Source organism: Rhinoraja longicauda, chromosome 12 (assembly GCF_053455715.1).
Source record: "Rhinoraja longicauda isolate Sanriku21f chromosome 12, sRhiLon1.1, whole genome shotgun sequence".
Taxonomy (NCBI): domain Eukaryota; kingdom Metazoa; phylum Chordata; class Chondrichthyes; order Rajiformes; family Arhynchobatidae; genus Rhinoraja; species Rhinoraja longicauda.
In genome coordinates, this window is record NC_135964.1 from 16,347,009 (window position 1) to 16,365,722 (window position 18,714).

General features: G+C 39.3%; 1 protein-coding gene across 2 annotated transcripts in view; it reads left to right on the forward strand.

Annotated features, from left to right (window-relative positions):
* The window catches only part of gap43 (growth associated protein 43), a 199,226-nt gene extending 180,759 nt beyond the window's left edge, over positions 1-18,467 (forward strand). For both annotated transcript variants that reach the window (XM_078409125.1, XM_078409124.1), the window contains exon 3: positions 12,950-18,467. In XM_078409125.1, coding sequence (XP_078265251.1) covers positions 12,950-13,038 — 89 coding nt within the window. In that variant the 3' untranslated portion in view covers positions 13,039-18,467. The remainder of the gene's footprint in view (positions 1-12,949) is intronic.
* Positions 18,468-18,714: the final 247 nt, after the last annotated feature.

The window sequence follows — 18,714 nt, forward strand, 5'->3', positions numbered from 1 at the left end:
AATTTCAGCTTCAAACTATCGTATGTTTTGGTCTTTATTTCACATTTATTAAATATGTGTGATCGTTATAAATTCTGCCTGCTGTTAGTGGGAATTCTTCAAGATGATTAATGACAGGTGTCTTTGTTGGAGGCCAGTGGTCCTTTGATCTGATGCTTCACAGCACCTGATGGCAAATAAGCCCAAAAACACACAGCAGGAAATAGTTTGATCATTGTCACAGCTTTCTTCATAGTCTGCAGCATAGGAATGTTGTTGTGCAATTGGGCCAGCACGGTGGAGCAGCTGTAGAGTTGCTGCCTCACAGAGTTGCTGCAGAGAGCAGTACAGAGCACTACAGAGCAGTAGAGTTGCTGCTAGAGACCTGGGTTCGATCCTGACTACGGGTGCTGTCTGTTTAGAGTTTGTACTCTCTCCCCATGACTGCGTGGGTTTTCTCCGGTTGCTCCGGTTTCCTCCCACACTCCAAGGACGTGCAGGGTTGTAGGATAATTGACTTCAGTGAAGATTGTAAATTGTCCCCGGTGTGTAGGATAGTGCTAGTGTACGGGGATTGCTGGTCAGTGCAGACTCAGTGGGCCAAAGGTCCTGTTTCTGCACTGTATCTCTAAACTAAACAAAACTAAGACTGCATAATCCAACCCATTTTGCACTATAAATTCTCAATGAATGCGAGGAGCCAATTTGTGGCTAGATGCACTGATAGCAGTATGATCTTCCGTCTACTTTGGAATAAATATTAATTTGCTTTAGATATTCTATCATCTTACAATTATGTCAATTGTGTGCCAATACACACTGACATTTAGACCATATCTAAAGTATTTCAGACATCACATGCTTTTCCCTTTCAAAGAGATCTTAGAAACCATATCTGTAGGAAGGAACTGCAGATGCTGGTTTAAACCGAAGATAGACACAAAATTTTGGAGTAACTCAGCGGGACAGGCAGCATCTCTGGAGGGAAGGAATGGATGATGTTTTGGGTCAAGACCCTTCTTCAGTCTGAATATCCAGAGATGCTGCCTGTCCAATGCTGCCTGAGTTACTCTGGCATTTTGTGTCTATCTTTAGAAACCACATCTCATTGTTTCGGTCAGGCAACCAAATATTCAGTAGTTATTACGTGTATTTATTCCTCCGTTTAAGCACTTTATTGTAGCTATTCTAATAGTGGCTCTTTGATCTGTTTGCATTGCACATTCTTCAGGATTGGGCAGTGATAGTGTACCCTCGTAAAAACAGGGCTTGTATTCCTGTGAATCATCTGGGTCTGTGGATTAGACCTGCGGGTTTGTTACACATTAGTAACCATCCCTGCATTATCAAATAACACTTGAAGGCTGCACAGCCAGCCACCAGATCGACTGTCATTGACTGGAGCAAATTACGTGCTCCTGGCAAAAAGATAGACGCTCAATTACACCTTCCACTTCCATGACTTCGCTGTGCTGCTGTGTACTGGAGGAAAGACATTGCCTAAAGAGGTAGCTTTTTCAAATTGCCCTTAAGTTGACAACAATGAGAAGGCTTTTTGTTTTTAAAATTAGAAAAGCTTTTTGATCACTGATACCCTGAAGCTTCTCGTCTTCCTTCCCTCTATTTTTTAACTGGAAAAGCTCTTTCCTTTTCTAGCACATCAGCTGCTAATTGAGTCATTAGAAAACAATGGGGGAGAAATTCATCTTTGCTTGCCAGTACTACATGTGCCAGTGTATTAGCTGCCTCGTCTGCTCCTCTTCACCCGTTCAGTTAAAGGGGAGTAGAAAGGATAATTCTTTAACACCCATTTAACACAAGTGAACAGAGGCAGAACTCTGTTTCTTGACCAGCCATTTTAATCCTCAAGCAAAAGTATGTGCTTTAGGATTTATACGGTCACAAGTGCACAGGAGCAGAATTAAACCATGCAGCCCATCAAATCTACTCCGCCATTCAATCATGGCTGATCTATCTCTCCCTCTCAACCCTATTTTCCAGCCTTCCCCCATAACCTTTGACATCCTTACTACTCAAGAAGCATCAGGAATCAAGGGTCAGGCAGCAACTTAACCACACCAACCACATGTCCCATCTACACTAGTCCCACCCACCTTCGTTTGGCCCATATCCCTCTAAACCTGTCCTAACCATGTACCTGTCTAAATGTTTTTTAAACATTGCCATAATACATGCCTCAACTACCTCCTCAGGCAGCTTGTTCCTTGCACCCACCACCCTTGGTGTAAAAATGTTACCCCTCAGTTTCGTATTAAATCTTTCCTCGCACACCATAAACCTATGTCCCCTAATCCTGCCTATCATGAACTCTTCATCACAACGCCAGGACTCATTCTCCCCAGTAGCAGGTGGAACGCTATTAATGTAGTAGTAAATAGGATGGACACAAAGTACTAGAGTAACTCAGCAGTTCAGGCAGCATGCTCTGGAGAAAAACGATGGGTGACGTTTCGGGTCGGAACCCTTCATCAGACAGCATCTTCTACAAATGTCGTGGTAACATTTGGCTGTATCTTGGTATAATTTTCCTGCATCCTTACGAAGAATCAGAATACTCTGATATTTTCACATGCGCGTGCACTTAACATCGCGATCACCTTCTCTCTGAACGGCTGCAGTTATTTCTGATTCAAGTCCAGAAACAAACCTTACGTTGCAGGAAACTACACTTGTACTGTTTCAATTTGAAATTATGCTTATGGAGCCTGTGTAAAACCTCTTCAAGCACAGTCAAGAGATTTTTCTCATTTTCTAGGGCAATCAATATATCACCTTGATTACAGAGGCAATGAAAAATGCCCTGTAACACCAGGTTTGTGTCAGCCTATAAAGTCCTCAGGGTTGACTTTACACTACATGCTAATTTTATCCACACATTCAAGCCTTTACCAGCATTTACCATCAATTAACTGTCCATATTAAAATGGATGTTTACATGGAATCAGTTAAGTTTACTCAAAAAGTCCATTTACTAACCAATTATTTCATTGTACCTTCACCAGTGCTTGTGGTGTTAAACTTATTTAGTTCCTCTTCAGGTTGTTCTTAAGCAGTTACAGCTTTAATCTAGATAGTGGTCCCATAGCCTGAAGAAGGGTCCCGACCTGAAACGTCACCTAATCCTTATCTCCAGAGATGCTGCCTGACCTGTTAAATTACTCCAGCACTTTGTGTCTTTCTTCAGTATAAACCAGCATCTGCAGTTACTTCCTACACATATCTAATCCAGGTTGGTAAAATATTGGTCTTGCATCTCACAGGATGCAGTACGATCTTTATACACCTTAAGGTAATTGTAGGAATCCTTGGATATGTATTGTATCTGAATCTAGTGCAGACCTGCAAGTGTTGTACTGAAATATCAAATGTTCATAAGTTAAAGGAGCAGAATCAGGCCTTTCAGCTCATCAAGTCTCCTCTGCCATTCAATCATGGCTAGTCTATTGTTCCCTCTCAACCCCACTCTCCTGCCATCTCCCCATAACCCCTGGCCCCTATCAAGAGTCAATCTTCACCTGAAAAATATCTATGGCTTTGGCCTCTGCAGCCTTCTGCAGCAATGAATTCTACAAATTCACCATCGTCTGACTAAAGAAATACTTCTCATCTCCTTTCTAAAGGTACGCTATGGCCTCTGGTCCTAGACATCCTTCTTCAGATGTGGAGACCAAACTTGCACACAATACTCCAAATATGCCCAGTAAATCATGTGTGTGATCAGCCAACATATCTTAGGCTCCATATCTGAGGCAGAATGTGCTGGCAGTGGAGAGGGTCCAGTGAAGGTTTAAGAGAATGATGACAGGAATGATTGGATTAACATATGATAAGCATTTGTTGGCACTGGGCCTGTATTTGCTGGAGTTTGGAAGGATGAGGGGGGGACCTCATTGAAACGTACAACTTTTTACAATTTTACGACTTACGACAATTAACCTATAAACCCGCACGTCTTTGGAGTGTGGGAGGAAACCAGGGCACCTGGGGAAAACCCACGTGGTCACAGGGAGAACGTACAAACTCCGTACAGCGAGCACCTGTAGTTAGCATCGAACCCGGGTCTCCGGTGTTGTAAGGCAGCAGCTCTACTGCTGCGCCTCTGTGCCGCCGGAATGGGGATGTGGGAATGGTGGTGGACGAGGCCCCTCTCCGGGTATTGGCCAATGTTTGCTCTTGCAACAAAGTGCTCCTTCTCTGCCATAAACTCAGAGAAGGAGCATGCAGTATCCAGTTGGACATTCAAGCCTTCTATCAGTGGTATTGTAATGGGCAGTCGACAGATTTGCCATGTTTAATTTATAACTTGTGTGTTTATTGTTTTATACCCCTTTCAAATGGGAGCACTTTAATTAAATTATTTTTCATTTAGGTTGATGTCACTGGGGCAATCCAGTGCCAGCCTAATTGGCAATTAAGAGGAGCAGAAATAATGCACAAGCTTTAACGAAGGCTTTTTCTTTCTGCGAAGATATCACTGAGAGAAATAATTTTCAACCAACCAAAGATGAAGCAAATTTAAACGGTATCTGTATTAAATTATAGACAGGGGCTGCAAGATATAAAGAGATAACATCAATATAACTGATTTGACAGCAAAATGGCTGGTATTTAGTGTTACCCTAGCAACAAAATCAATGAACATGTCACTGGGACCTCACGGCAGATGCTTCTACTGTATCTTTAAGATTAAATTTAAAAACTAAATGAAGCACCCAGTCTCTGGAGACTCCTCAGTTACCAACCACTGGTGTAATGTCACTATGGCAACTGCACTGTCTAGCCAGGCTCAGACATGCTTTGCAATTAAACAACAGTTTGATTCCCCCGCTGCCCTGCTCTCTGATTTATTGCAGTATAATGGTGCTTGCAGACAGCAATATAAAGCACCATATTTCACTTCACAAATGACACCTCAGCATTTAGCCAAAGCTCAAACAGGCATGTGGAAGTGAATGTGGGAGATGGTTGATTATATGCATGGGCACTTTGACCAAATACAGATTCAAATGCGATGACTTCAAATAACGTTTTTGCAATCTGTCCTGTATTTCTTCACCAGCACAGAATCATGGCGGCAGCATTCATCAAAAGACATGTCAAACTTCCATTTCCTGATCTAATTAGCCTGCAAACGGATCAATGGCATATTTCATTCCTGCTCTAAATCATCAAATTTACCCTTGTCTCTTAAAAGGCGGTCATTTTCCAGGGAAGTCTTTGTCTTCAACATGAACTAGAATCATGAAAATACAATCAAAGTAAACAGCACCAATGAGTGTTGAAAATTTAATCCCAATTATATAGTTTCAGCCAGGCTATGAATAAATTGAAGGAATGCCAATAGAATTGATATGTAATATCAATAAGTATTAAAGACTGAATAGAAATATAGATTTCATACAGAGAATTACTGATGAACTTCCCCTTGCCAAAACATCTTTCTTCATTCACCCATATACATTAATATTTTTAGTTTAGTTTAGAGATACAACGCGGAAACAGGCCCTTCGGCCCACCGAGTCCGTGCCAACCAGCGATCCCCGCACACCAACACTATCCTACACACTAGGTACAATTTACAATTTTTTATCGAAGCCAATTAATCTACAAACCTGTACATCTTTGGAGTGTGGGAGGCACCCGGAGAAAACCCATACGGTCACAGGGAGAACGTACAAACTCCGTACAGGCAGCACCCTATAATAAGGATCGAACCCGGGTCTCTGGCTCTGTAAGGCAGCAAATCTACCGCTGCGCCACTGTGCCGCCTTCTTGCCTAATCTCTAACCCACAGGTGCATAACTGTATGCATGCATCTCCTAAAGTCTGTTTCTCCCTAAGCAACAAGGCCACTTTGACAAATGTTGCCAGCAACATTGTCTTTGGGACAAGGCATTTTGTGGCTCCTCAATTTGTTTACATTGTTCAATGTTATTGATCAACATAATAACAAATCTTTCTCCACCTCAAAGGAAAGGAAGAAAAAAGGTGGACAAAGGTAGGATGACTTTGTGAATGTAGTGGCAAGAATGATTGGATGTGAATTAATGTAAATTAATTTAGTTTATTTCAGTTCAGTTTCGTTTAGTTTAGTTGAGTGATACTGAATGGAAACAGGCCCTTTGGCGCATTGAGTGAACACCAACCACTGAACACTCATTCACATTAGTTCTATATTAGCCCACTTTTTCATCCACTCCATACACACTAGGGGCAATTTAACAGAGGCCAATTAAGCTACAAACCTGCTCATCTTTGGGATGTGGGGGGGAAACCAAAGGACCTAGAGAAGACCCAGGTGATGTCAGGGAGAATGTGCAAACTCTATGCAGACAGCACCCAAGGTCAGGATTGAACCTGATTTATTGTCTCTGTGAGGCAGCAGCAGTGCCACAATGCAGATCAAAGCAGAGAAGAATGAAAAATGATTTGGTGAAGATTTTGGATGAGGTAATATGCATAACAATATTTTGACTTGAGAAGGAGAAAAAATGTAGAACAGAAATATAAAATAACGTATAAATCTTATGAGAATTTTGGTAAAAGTTATTCTCTCATCCACCTCCTTGGTGTTACTTGATCTATCCTTGATCAGACTTTGCTGGCTTTACCTTGCACTAAACATTATTCCCTTATCAAGTATCTATACACCGTAAACGGCTCGATTATAATCATGTATTGTCTTTCTGCTGACTGGTTCGCACGCAACAAAAGCTTTTCACTGTACCTCGGTACACATGACAATAAATTAAACTGGATGTACCAGAATCTGGAACTCATTGTCATGATACTGTAGAAGCATATAAACAAATATAACGGATATAAGATTTAGAATATATAGTCGTATAAAGGTGGAATGTGGCTTGTGTGAAGTGGAAATGCCAGAATAGACTAGTTGGGCTGTTGGGCAGTTTCTATGCTCAACATGAAATGTAACCTCATTTCCATGGTCACTACACTGGCACGGTATGATTCCCGCAGTGAACATCAATGATTTGAGGCATTGCTGTAGCAGTACGTTCTGTCACCTTGGTTGAAATAAATCATCCAGGCACATTGTATGATCATTTGATCTTTGGTATCTTGTCCCTCTTCACATTCTCGTCTCTTGCGCACCACACACACACAGCGGGAGAGATAACTAGATGACTTTATATTGCACTAAACTTTATTCCCTTTATCCTGCGGGTGGCTTGACTGTAATCATGCATAGTTTGTCCACTGACTGGAAAGCATGCAACAAAAAAGCTTTTCACTGTACCTCGGTACATGTGACAATAATAAACTAAACAAAACTAAACTGAAACTAAACTTAATCTCCATCATTCAGTCTTTAGTGTAAGAGTGACAAGTCCCTTACCGACTACTTGAACGTTATCCATACCGACTTGCCTGCTTCAGCCCTGGAAACCTCCAATGCATCCCCACTGTGGAAGACTACACTTATATATTTCTTGCCCTACAGTTCAAGCTTCATGATGCTCTCTTCCATCCATGAGCCATTAAGTGGTCCATTAATATCTTCAGTACAAAAAATGGCTGCATGCTGATAAATCCTCTTAATTGTTGCAATATAGATGATGGTTTATCAGAACTAATGTCTACACTTTCAGGCTATGTGAATGGGACAAGAGAGCTTGATATGACCATTTCTAAAAGCATTCATACAGTTCATGACTGACTGGAGATATAACTGTCATTGTCCTCACGGTGCAATGGTGCAATGGTGCTTTATTTTCACCTATGCACTGTACAGTGAAATTCTTTTTGCATAGATCACACATGTGCGAGCCACCATATTTTGGTGCCATTTACAAGGAGTCTAAACTCCGTTCCACACGCTCACTGTACTGGAGCAGCTCCCGATCCAGGTAAGCCCCAGGCTGCTGCAGGGAAGACAATTAACCTGCACCTGCACCTGCACGTCTTTGGGATGTGGGAGAAAACTGGAGCACCCAGAGAACATCCACATGGTCACAGGAAGAACGTGCAAACTCCACACGGACAGCACCCATAGTCAGGATCGAACCCAGGTCTCTGGCGCTGTAAGGCAGCAACTCTACCGCTGCACCACCGTGAGGCACTTGGTGGTAATGTCATCAGGAATCTGATGCCTCAGTAACTAAGCTTCTGCAAAAAGATTCATTTTGCTTCAGAGAGATTAAATCTTGATGTTAAGAATCTTATCTCCTGAAAACCCACGAACAATGCCTTAATGCTGTGGCCAAAAGAGAAGAAAATGTCAAGGGTTTCACAAAAGCTACCAATTGAAAAGATCACAATATATTTAGAAGGTCAAATAATGGTACACAATTTCCACTGCTGCTCCTTTTCAAATGCATGAATTCCATGGGTCGTAATTACCAGGCATCTGTTCTCCTTTGTTCACAACTACCAGTTTACATTCTGTGTCACCTTTCACTTCAGTACCCTAAATCCCACTAACTAAAGCTGTTAATGAAACACAACACACACAGTGCTAGAGGAACTCTGCATGTCAGGCAGCAGCTGGGAATGGAGTGGTCCGGCGACGTTTTGGGTAAGGACCTTTCCTCAGAACGAGCCCCAGCTCCTATGCTTGCCATATACGTAGATGACACCCAACACACATCTGTGCCATGGGCAATTAAATACATCCCACGAATGAATAAAAAACAAGACTTGTCTATTCAATTATTTAAAATATTGCAATGCGAATAAGAATGGCATGGAACTATTGTGGTGTTGCATCATTTCTAATGACCTGACAATAGGCATGAATTTTATAAAATATATATATATATAATATGCATAATGCTAAAATAAAATTTGATTCTATTTCTATCCAAAGTCCAATAGCCCACTTAAAGCCTATTTTTCTTTGTTTTGACAAATTTGGGACAAATTTAAATGAAGAATATTTTAAACGAATAAATTGCCTTAAAAACACTGGGATGCACTGTAGTAGGAGCCAAAATAGGGATGAATCATTCCGTGTTCTCGAACACCAGTTGGTCTCAGAACAGCGCTCCCACATCACTGGCAAGACATTTGAATCCTCACACAACTGAGTGTGAGTGCCTCCCTTGGTGAAATGGCCAATTAGTGCTAAAATATTGACAGCTATTCTTTGTGCACGAATGCCCCCAAGAGGTGTAGGATTGAAACAAACTCAATTTTCTTAGCAGTTATTAAGAAAATTGCATACCACAAAGACTGGGATTTAAATTCTGATCAACAATCGTTCGAATAATAGTTTAGTTTTAGTTTAGAGATACAGAGTAGAAACTGACATAAAATGCTGGAGTAACTCAGCAGGACAGGCAGCATCTCTGGATGGAAGGAATGAATGACGTTTTGGGTCAAAACCTCACCCATTCCTTCTATCCAGAAAAGCTGCCCGTCCCTCTGCATTACTCTAGCATTTTGTGTCTACCTTCAGTGTAAACCAGCATATAGTAATATATATACATACACACACACACAGTGAGTATATATAAATATACTGAACTTTTTGTTTATCATATTGTTTACCGAGTACTTTCTGTTGTATACCGAATACCCTATCTATACCTCATAATTTGTATATACTAGCTTTTTTGATGAATGCCTTTTGTATATATTTGTGTGTGTGTGTGCGCATGTATAAATTTTGGGAGGATATTTACACACACACACACACACACACACACACACACACACACACATACACACACGCATACACACACACATGTTTATATATGTTTATATATGTTTATATATATCCCACTGGTGAACTATTTATGGGAGAAATTTTACAAATATTATTCATAATATTTAACTAGATCTGTTAAATTGAATTATAAATATATGAAACACTTATGAAGTTAAAGTTCTAATGTGTATCCCAATTTTTTTCTTCGCCTACATTTCCAGGCCTCAAACCTTCAATACTTTTCTCAAACATTTCAGTTGTGATTGGTTGCCAAGAGTTGCTGTTCCTGTGAGAAACCATTTATCTGAGCTATTTCTTATGCTGAGGTTTGCTAAAAAATAATTAAACCTCGTGTTTCCATGCTGCCGAACAAATTCCTCCTAGATTAGATTTTTTTGCAAAATATATATGCAGTGTAATTTCAGTCATCTCATCTTGACACATTGGCAAACGGAGTGAAGAGTCTGTACACAGCTGTACATCATTTTACTTGAAACACTTACATTTCTAAAGACAGGCAAATTACTAAAGGCTAAAGAGATTGCAAATGTTGAAATCAAGAATTTAAAAAAACACAGAAAGCTGGAATAGGACAGGTTTAGAGGGTTATGGGCCAAATTGCGGCAAGTGGGACGAGTGTAAATGGGACATGTTGGTCGGTGTGGGCAAGTTTGGCCGGAAGACCTGTTCCCATACTGTATTACTCTATGACTCTATAACTGTGGAGGCGAAAAGGTGAGTGTCGACATTTGGGCTGTGATCCCCGATTCAGTACTGAGGAAAGATTGTCAGGGCATAGTGGAATATAAGATGTTATTCTTGCAATTTGTATTTGGCTGCTCCATGGCAATGGAGAAGGCTGAAGAATATCCTTGGACTATCTTTAATCGGACTTTACTGGACTTATTACCTTAACCCTGTATCTGTGCACAGTGGGTGGCTTGATTTTAATCAAGTAGAGTCTTTTCGCTGACAATAGACAATAGACAATAGGTGCAGGAGGAGGCCATTCGGCCCTTCGAGCCAGCACCGCCACTCAATGTGATCATGGCTGATCATTCACAATCAGTACCCCGTCCCTGCCCTCTCCCCATACCCCCTGACTCCGCTATCTTTAAGAGCTCTATCTAGCTCTCTCTTGAAAGCATCCAGAGAATTGGCCTCCACTGCCTTCTGAGGCAGAGAATTCCACAGATTTACAACTCTTTGAATGATTTTTTTTTTCCTCATCTCTGTTCTAAATAGTCTACTCCTTATTCTTAAACTGTGGCCCCTGGTTCTGGACTCCCCCAACATTGGGTACATGTTTCCTGCCTCTAACATGTCCAATCCCTTAATAAACTTATATGTTTCAATAAGATCCCCTCTCATCCTTCTAAATTCCAGTGTATACAAGCCTAGTCGCTCCAGTCTTTCAACATATGACAGTCCCGCCATTCCGGGAATTAACCTAGTGAACCTACGCTGCACTCCCTCAATAGCAAGAATGTCCTTCCTCAAATTTGGAGACCAAAACTGCACACAGTACTCCAGGTGTGGTCTCACGAGGGCCCTGTACAACTGTAGAAGGACCTCTTTGCTCCTATATCAACTCCTTTTGCATTGAGGCCAACATGCCATTAGCTTTCTTCACTGCATGCTAACTTTAAGTGACTGATGAACAAGGACACCCAGATCTCTTTGTACTTCTCCATTTCCTAACTTGACACCATTCAGATAGACTGGATAGCATGTAACAAAAGAGCTTTTCAATATATCTCGGTACATGTGATAATAAATAAACTAAACTAAACTAAAAAAAAAGATGAACAGGTCAACGACATTCCAGAAGCTTGATGCCATAAAAGACATAGCAACCTGCTTATAGAGTTATAGAGTCATAGCATTACACAGCGTGGAAACAGGCCCTTCGGTCCAACTTTCCCACGTCAACCAATATGTCCCATCTATATTAGCCCCACCTCCCTGCATTCGATTCATATCCCTCCAAACCTATCCTATCCATGTATCTGTCTAAATGCTTCTTAAATGTTGCAATAGTACTGCCTCAACTCCCTCCTCCAGAAGCTCGTTACATACGCCCACCATCCTTTGTGTAAAAAAAGTTACCACTCAGGTTCCTATTCAATTTTTTCCCCCTCACCTTAAACCTATGTCTTCTGGTTCTCGATTCCCCTACTCTGGGCAAGAGACTCTGCGTTTACCCGATTTATTCCTCTCATGATTTTGTACACCTCATCCTCCTGCGCTTCAAAATGATTATTAAGCAGATGCTTAGTTTAGTTTAGTTTAGTTTAGCTTAGTTCAGTTTAGTTTAGTGATACAGCGTGGAAACAGGCCCTTCTGCCCACCAAATCCGCTCCAACCGATGATCACCTATACACTAGTTCTAAGCTACAACCTAGCACAATTTACAGAAGCCAATTGACCTACAAACCTGCATGGCTTTGGAATATGAGAGGAACTTGTATCACCCGGAGAAAACCCACACGCGCACAGGGAGAACATACAAACTCTGTGCTGCCACCACCCGCAGTCAGGATCAAACCCGGGTCCCTGCCGCTGGAAGGCAGTTTTTCACTTTTAGAAATGCTTTTTAAATTAGTTCCAAAACTTTAGTAAGATAAGTGGTTCTGAATACCAGAGACAGTTAACTAAAAACCCAGGGTAAGAAGGTAAAATTATGGTGTATGAGGGAAGACTCTTCGGAATTAGCAACTCAGTTCAGAGTGGAATAAAATCCGAATGACCTCAGACAGTTAATGGCAAAGAAATCAAGTTACTGAAAAGACAATTGTAATGGGAATGTGAATTACAACTTCACTTTTCCCACAGTTTAGCTGTATAAAGATTTCCAAGCTAAAATTAAAATATTTCTTCAGAACTCCCTCTTGCCTAGTAATAGATGGAGGATGTTGATCTGTTTATTGCAAGCATTCTGTTAATGAATACAGTGAATGGTAAACCAATTATCCTGAAAAATACAAATACATTTTCTGTATTTACAAAAGTAGTGTTCTTCTTCTTCTTGCGTTTGAGGCAGCAGAAGTTATGAAACTGCTTCTGCTTCTGCTATCTCTGTTTGTTGTCGTTCGCCTGACTGAGGTCAGTTGACAGGGGTCACCACGGGGAGGTCGACAACAAGAGCCCCAAAGTAGTGTTGATTAATAGTTATGACATTCATGAAAAAAAGCAAAAAAATTGTAATTATGAATAATGTCACTACTACATTTTTAAAGTATATGATTCTATCAAAATAAATGTGTCTCTTTTCAGATTCTGCAGATGAAAGTAAACCCTCTGAAAGTGCCCAAACTGAAGAGGTTAAAGGAGATGACAAGAAGGCCACGGTGGAAAATGCCTGAAGATGGAAGGTCCCAGCCCCAACTACTCTCTCCCCTTTGATGTGTGGACCATTCCCCGTATGGCTAAAGGCGGGAAAGTTTTCCAGTCAAACAGTGTGGCTTAATTTAAATGTTCTTGGTGTTGTTCTGGCAGTTTGATGATCATCATTTGGAATTTTTTGCACTGTACAAAATTTCTCTGGCTCTCTGTCTCACTGTTTGCAATGTTATTTTACGAAGTAAAAATGTAAGTGAAAATGGTATCCTTTTAAATGTGATTGGAATGAATATCCATTTGTTTTAAGAATAAAGCAAAGTGGCAATTATTGGTGGGTAAGGCCTCATTTTGATCCTAACTTTGAGGTTGTTATTTATCTTCACAGCAATCTCCATTTAATTGATCAAATAATATTTAATTGCAATCTAACTAATTGCAGTCTAACTAATCTGATTTTAGTTTACCCAACAATTCATGAATATTTGATGATTATGTCACTGCCTCGTAACTTATACACAAGTGTCCTGTTGACATATGTTTGTTGCATGACCTTTGACAGAATTACATTACGCAATTGGGAGAGGAGTGTATTGATTATTTAATTGCTATTCAACAGTAGCCTGCAGATATAAAATGTGACTAGCTGACTTCTATATTCCTCTTTCTTTGATGTTTTCTGCTCTGCCCTGCAATTTGCTGCAATACTGTTATCAGTTCATCTTGATGCATGCCCTATGCTGTTCAGCTGTAATCCGGTAATAATACTGATAACAAAGTCTGCTATTTTGCCTATTCACATTAAATAGGGGGAAATTTTACAGAATGCAAGAAAGGCCCTCATTAGATTTTATGAAAGCAGCTAAAAATAGGGAAAAATAAGACCTAACAGGACAGGACAGAATTCAAAAGGCACTGGATAATTTGATTATGATGCATAGTAAATAATGCATTTGGGGATTTTTGCATGAATTGTACGCCATTTTACATAAACTTTCTGCCTGTGTGTATCAAACACCACAGTCAACTGGCACATGATTCCAGACAAAAAAAGCCATGCATTTATTCATTGGGAAACATTTTAAAAAGACCAAAACCCATTGTGCCATGCTCAAATACAAATGCCAATAATGGGTTTAAAATGTGTGAAAGTACTCTTCTTTGCTAGCAGATCTCCAACAGTTCCTGGACAGATTTCCAATTCCAGCTCATCAACTCACTACACATTCGAGAAAATGTTCATTTCATTCACAACAGGGTTAGCTAGCACAGAAACTGTCTCCAGTAATGCACTGCGGGGAAATTGATTCACATTGCTGCCTTAACTACAGGTCCTCACACCATTCCAAAGACACATCCATCTGGCCATGCAGCATGTATGAAAGAATTAGCATAAGCGTGATCTGGGGTGGGGGAAACAAGAGAGCAAGAGTAAGTTTGTTCATCTACTGGAAGTCAATGAAAGACCCAAAATCACATCAGTGTCTCTCGAACCTGCAAACCATCTCCACTTGCAGACTTCTTCAAATGTCTACAGGGCTGTGACTCCCAGATTAGCCTCTGGGCATTTCAAATCCTTGACTATTATTGTAGCACTTCTGGTGATACAGTCATTGCTAGAACATACCTTCGCTAGAATTTTTGCAGCTTTTCTTAAATTCTTGACTACATTATCAGTTGCTTTAACATATTCAGCAAAAGAGAATTGTGGACAATTTTTAAAATGTTATACCTATGCCTGTAAGAATGCCTGAATTGCTATTATTGAGATTCCATATAAAGTGTTGAGTTAGCATTGGTAACACATTCTGAGAATGTTACAAAGCAGTGATGCATGTGACAAAATTGACCATCCATGTTTACACACATTCCTCCCACTTACAGAACAATACATTTGAATCATTTACTTGATCACATTACTTTTAAGGCAATAACCTGGCTTTGAAAAGTTCACCTCCATTGGGAATCATAAGCTCTATAAGTATAACAAAATTCTCAAGTTTCAAAATCGAATAAGTCAGATTTCTTCAGAATTTAGCAAAAAGTAGCATATAACATATCAGGTCTTAATAATATACTATTAAAACTATCTCTGCACCAATGATAAAAATGAAAGTTTTTCCTGAACACATTTCAAGACACTTATATTCCTTGCTGAATAATATCATCAATTTATTACTCAATGGGCAATATCCTCACTGTGCAAATCTGAATTCAGTATATCTTAAAATGCAAGTTGCATAGTGCTCAATGGATTCATTAGTTTGAAATAATATTGAGAAAATAAAAAAAATACTTGATATATCAAAATAGATAGGAATGCACAATCTGTTTTAACTTCTAGCATTTCTAACAAAAAACAATTAAAATACATAGCAAAAAGTGTGAATCTTACTTTGATAAATACTTCCAACATTTCTCAAGTGTGATTTTAATTGGTGATTAATTTTAAAGGCATGGTGATGTACCTAACTTAACAGCAGAAATAATAGTTATATTATTTTTTATTAATTGGAAACATCAAGACTGGAAAATGCATTCACTAAAACATATTCCTACACCTGGGCTGATTATACAAATGTGTGCAACTCATGACAATCTTAATTGAAGCAGAGTTGATCCAATCTTCTTACCAAGTTTCACAGAGAAATTGTTTAACAGTTCTCACCTGAACTTCGCACTCCGATATTTTACTATTGGTGGTGCGAGAAAACACATTTTTGTAAAAATACCCAAAAGGTAGGTTCTGAAATCTATAATAATAATTTGATTGACAAACTGAAAAAAAAATCTTCATCTCGTTTCCTCCTTGGAAAAATTGGTCATTTAACCTAAAACTCTGAGACAGTGACCGTTTTTAATACTTTTAACATTGGACTCTGGAATCCAGCTATTTACGATGCACATTGGCAACTAATAGTTACTATTGTTGTTGATTTTCTGGCCAGTGTCCCTTTCTGACAAACAAAAACAAAATGTAATTCACTTTTGTAAAAGTTCCATTCGTTGCTTTAAAACCCAAATCTAAATGCTTCCGACTCTCGGCGTCATCTGTGATGATGCACCATAAATATAACCAAAGTTATTGACATTTAACCCAAGTGCATAATTAGTGTTCATCTCTGATGCCATTAGTTGTCACTTTGAATGCCCAATCTCTCAGAAACAGTTCTACTTTTCGACAATTGATTATTGTAGCCACAATTAAACTTGGCAATTGTTCCCTGCAATAATTGTCACTGCAATTTTGAAAATACATGAAAGTTCGGTGAAAACTCCAGGGATTGATAAAATGGCTACAGAGGCCAACAAGGAAATACCAATTACTTAAGTTTCTGTGGGAAATGCAGAGGGGAGCATGAAAGGGGCTGGAAACAATCCAATCTACTTTTCTTGGCTTGATTAAATAAATACATTGTGAAAATATTATGAACCTCAGCACAAGAAATATACATCTTAAATACATTGGCAAGCTTTGCTTGCAAATAAGCAGCATTAAATTAGCTTTCTGGTTGGTATTTCCATACCACAAAATGGTTTTGCTATGGGTAGTTACTTGTACTTTTTTACATGTTACACCTCCAGTACAGCGGCATTGTTTTGTTAACCTTGGGCTAAATAATATAATCTACTTGCTGTTATTCAGCCTTGTAGCTGCCGGAGAGAATGGTTGCAACATCAGATATTAACTGGCTTTGCCTTGGTTATTCTGCAAGGTATTTGGCTGAAGTTTATTATTCACAAATTGAAGTTAATAGGGAAATGAAGGAAACTGAATTTTAATAACGATTCCTGCCCCAAAAGTAAATGTAAGGAAAATGCATACCAGTGCAGTGAGATTTCATAGGTCAGACCAAACAATAACATGGTTGTTTAAAATGAAGTTTTGAACCTACTGTTTTTAAGATGAACATAAAAAAACATAGGAGACGTTTAATATTGTTCTTGAAGTAACTTTTTGTAATGCTGTATCAATATAATCCTATTCATTAATGTGAGCATGAAATGCCTTGCCATTTGAATAGACTGCAAGCTTTTTGCCAAACCGGAAGCAACTGCATTAAGTGTCTTCTTAGAAAGACAGTTTACAGTGGTAGCAAGAACTAAATGCATAACTAGAGGTCACCTCCCAATTTTAATCAAGCAGTCTCTTAAACCTCACCAAGATTGAATCATGGTTAGGGGACTGGAAGTGGGTGTAATTTGTAACACATATATTTCTAATAATCTAAGTAGCAATTTACAGGTTTGTTCATCAGAACACAGGGAACCACTGTAGCTACAATAGTTGGCATCCGTCAACAATTTTAGTAATTGACCGCTTAATAATCGGCTTCACAGGCTTCTGGATAAGTGGCAAAGATGGTGGCAATGGTGAAACAGGCCATGGAAAACAGGCGACTGTTTAACAAAAGCAATTATTTGGTGGTGAGAGGTAGGATTTAAAATGGGGTCACAATTCAGCCCTATTGGAAGCAAGCTGAGAACCCTCGGTCTCCTCTTTTTTAAAAATAAAAAATAAAACAAAACTAAGTTAAGGAAGAGTTCAGATTATGTACGCATGCTGGTCTTAGGTTTCAAATTGTACCAATGTTGTATTTGTTGGAGCTGTACTTTTGACTTGGACCAAATTGATGCTTAGGCTAAAAAGTTTTTAAAAAAGGCTGTGTGTATATTCCCAACTGCATTGCCACAAAATGAAACTCCAGCAGATAATAAATCTGTTATGGATAATTTCTCAGTATGTTGCCTACCTATACATAAAACAGGTCAAATATAATCAAATGACAGGTGAGAACCATCATTAGCCACCTTATATGTCACGTAGTCTATTTTACATCTGTCTCAGTGATAATCGTGTAATTTAGAGTGTGATAATCTTGTATGGAAAACCTTCCCCTTCTAAGTTGGTATGTTGAATCCACTGCAGTACAGTGCCAATTAGGCTTTAAGATCTTGCACAAAGTACAGAGAATATATTTTACGAGGATGTTAAAATGAGTCCCCAGGTGTCCGATTGGTAAATCCAATTGCACACCATAAACGCCAATGTCATCATGCTTAACCATAAGGCTCAGACAATGTATAAGTGTGTTTTACGAATTCACCATCCTCAGAGCACAGAGTTTGTAGTTGGAAACATACATTTCTTTCAGCCTTAGTGAATTTTTTGATTGCCTTCCTGCCTACTTGATTGGCCACTGCCTTACGCAATCTTGATCTACTTGCTTGGTGCTGTTGAGTCCTTGTGATGTTCTGTAGTGCTTGATTGCTGGTATTTTTGTACTGGTAAATTATTTTTACTCAGCAGTAATGATATTCTGAATTTGTGAGTGTGTGTAATTGGTGTGGCATCTAAGATGGCTGATGCAGAATGTGGCCTGCCTTTTTTTCACAAAACGTTAGAGAGACAATGGGGAGAATGAAAAAATAAAAGTCACCAGTCTTCACAATATTGACGTCTTTGGTGTTTCCTTCTTAAGTATAACTTTCTCTCCAGACAGAATCGATTGATATTTATTAGTAAAATGTTCTTTTATACGGTTTCTTCATCCCCTTCCAATATTTGCCTTTTTGTCATGTTAAGTGAAAAACAGCATAGAAAATGTGAGGTTTTATAACAATATTAGTTGTGCATAACAGAAAGTGAGCATTTACAAAACTGTCAGACTCAAATGAATGTAGACACAAAGTGCTGGAGT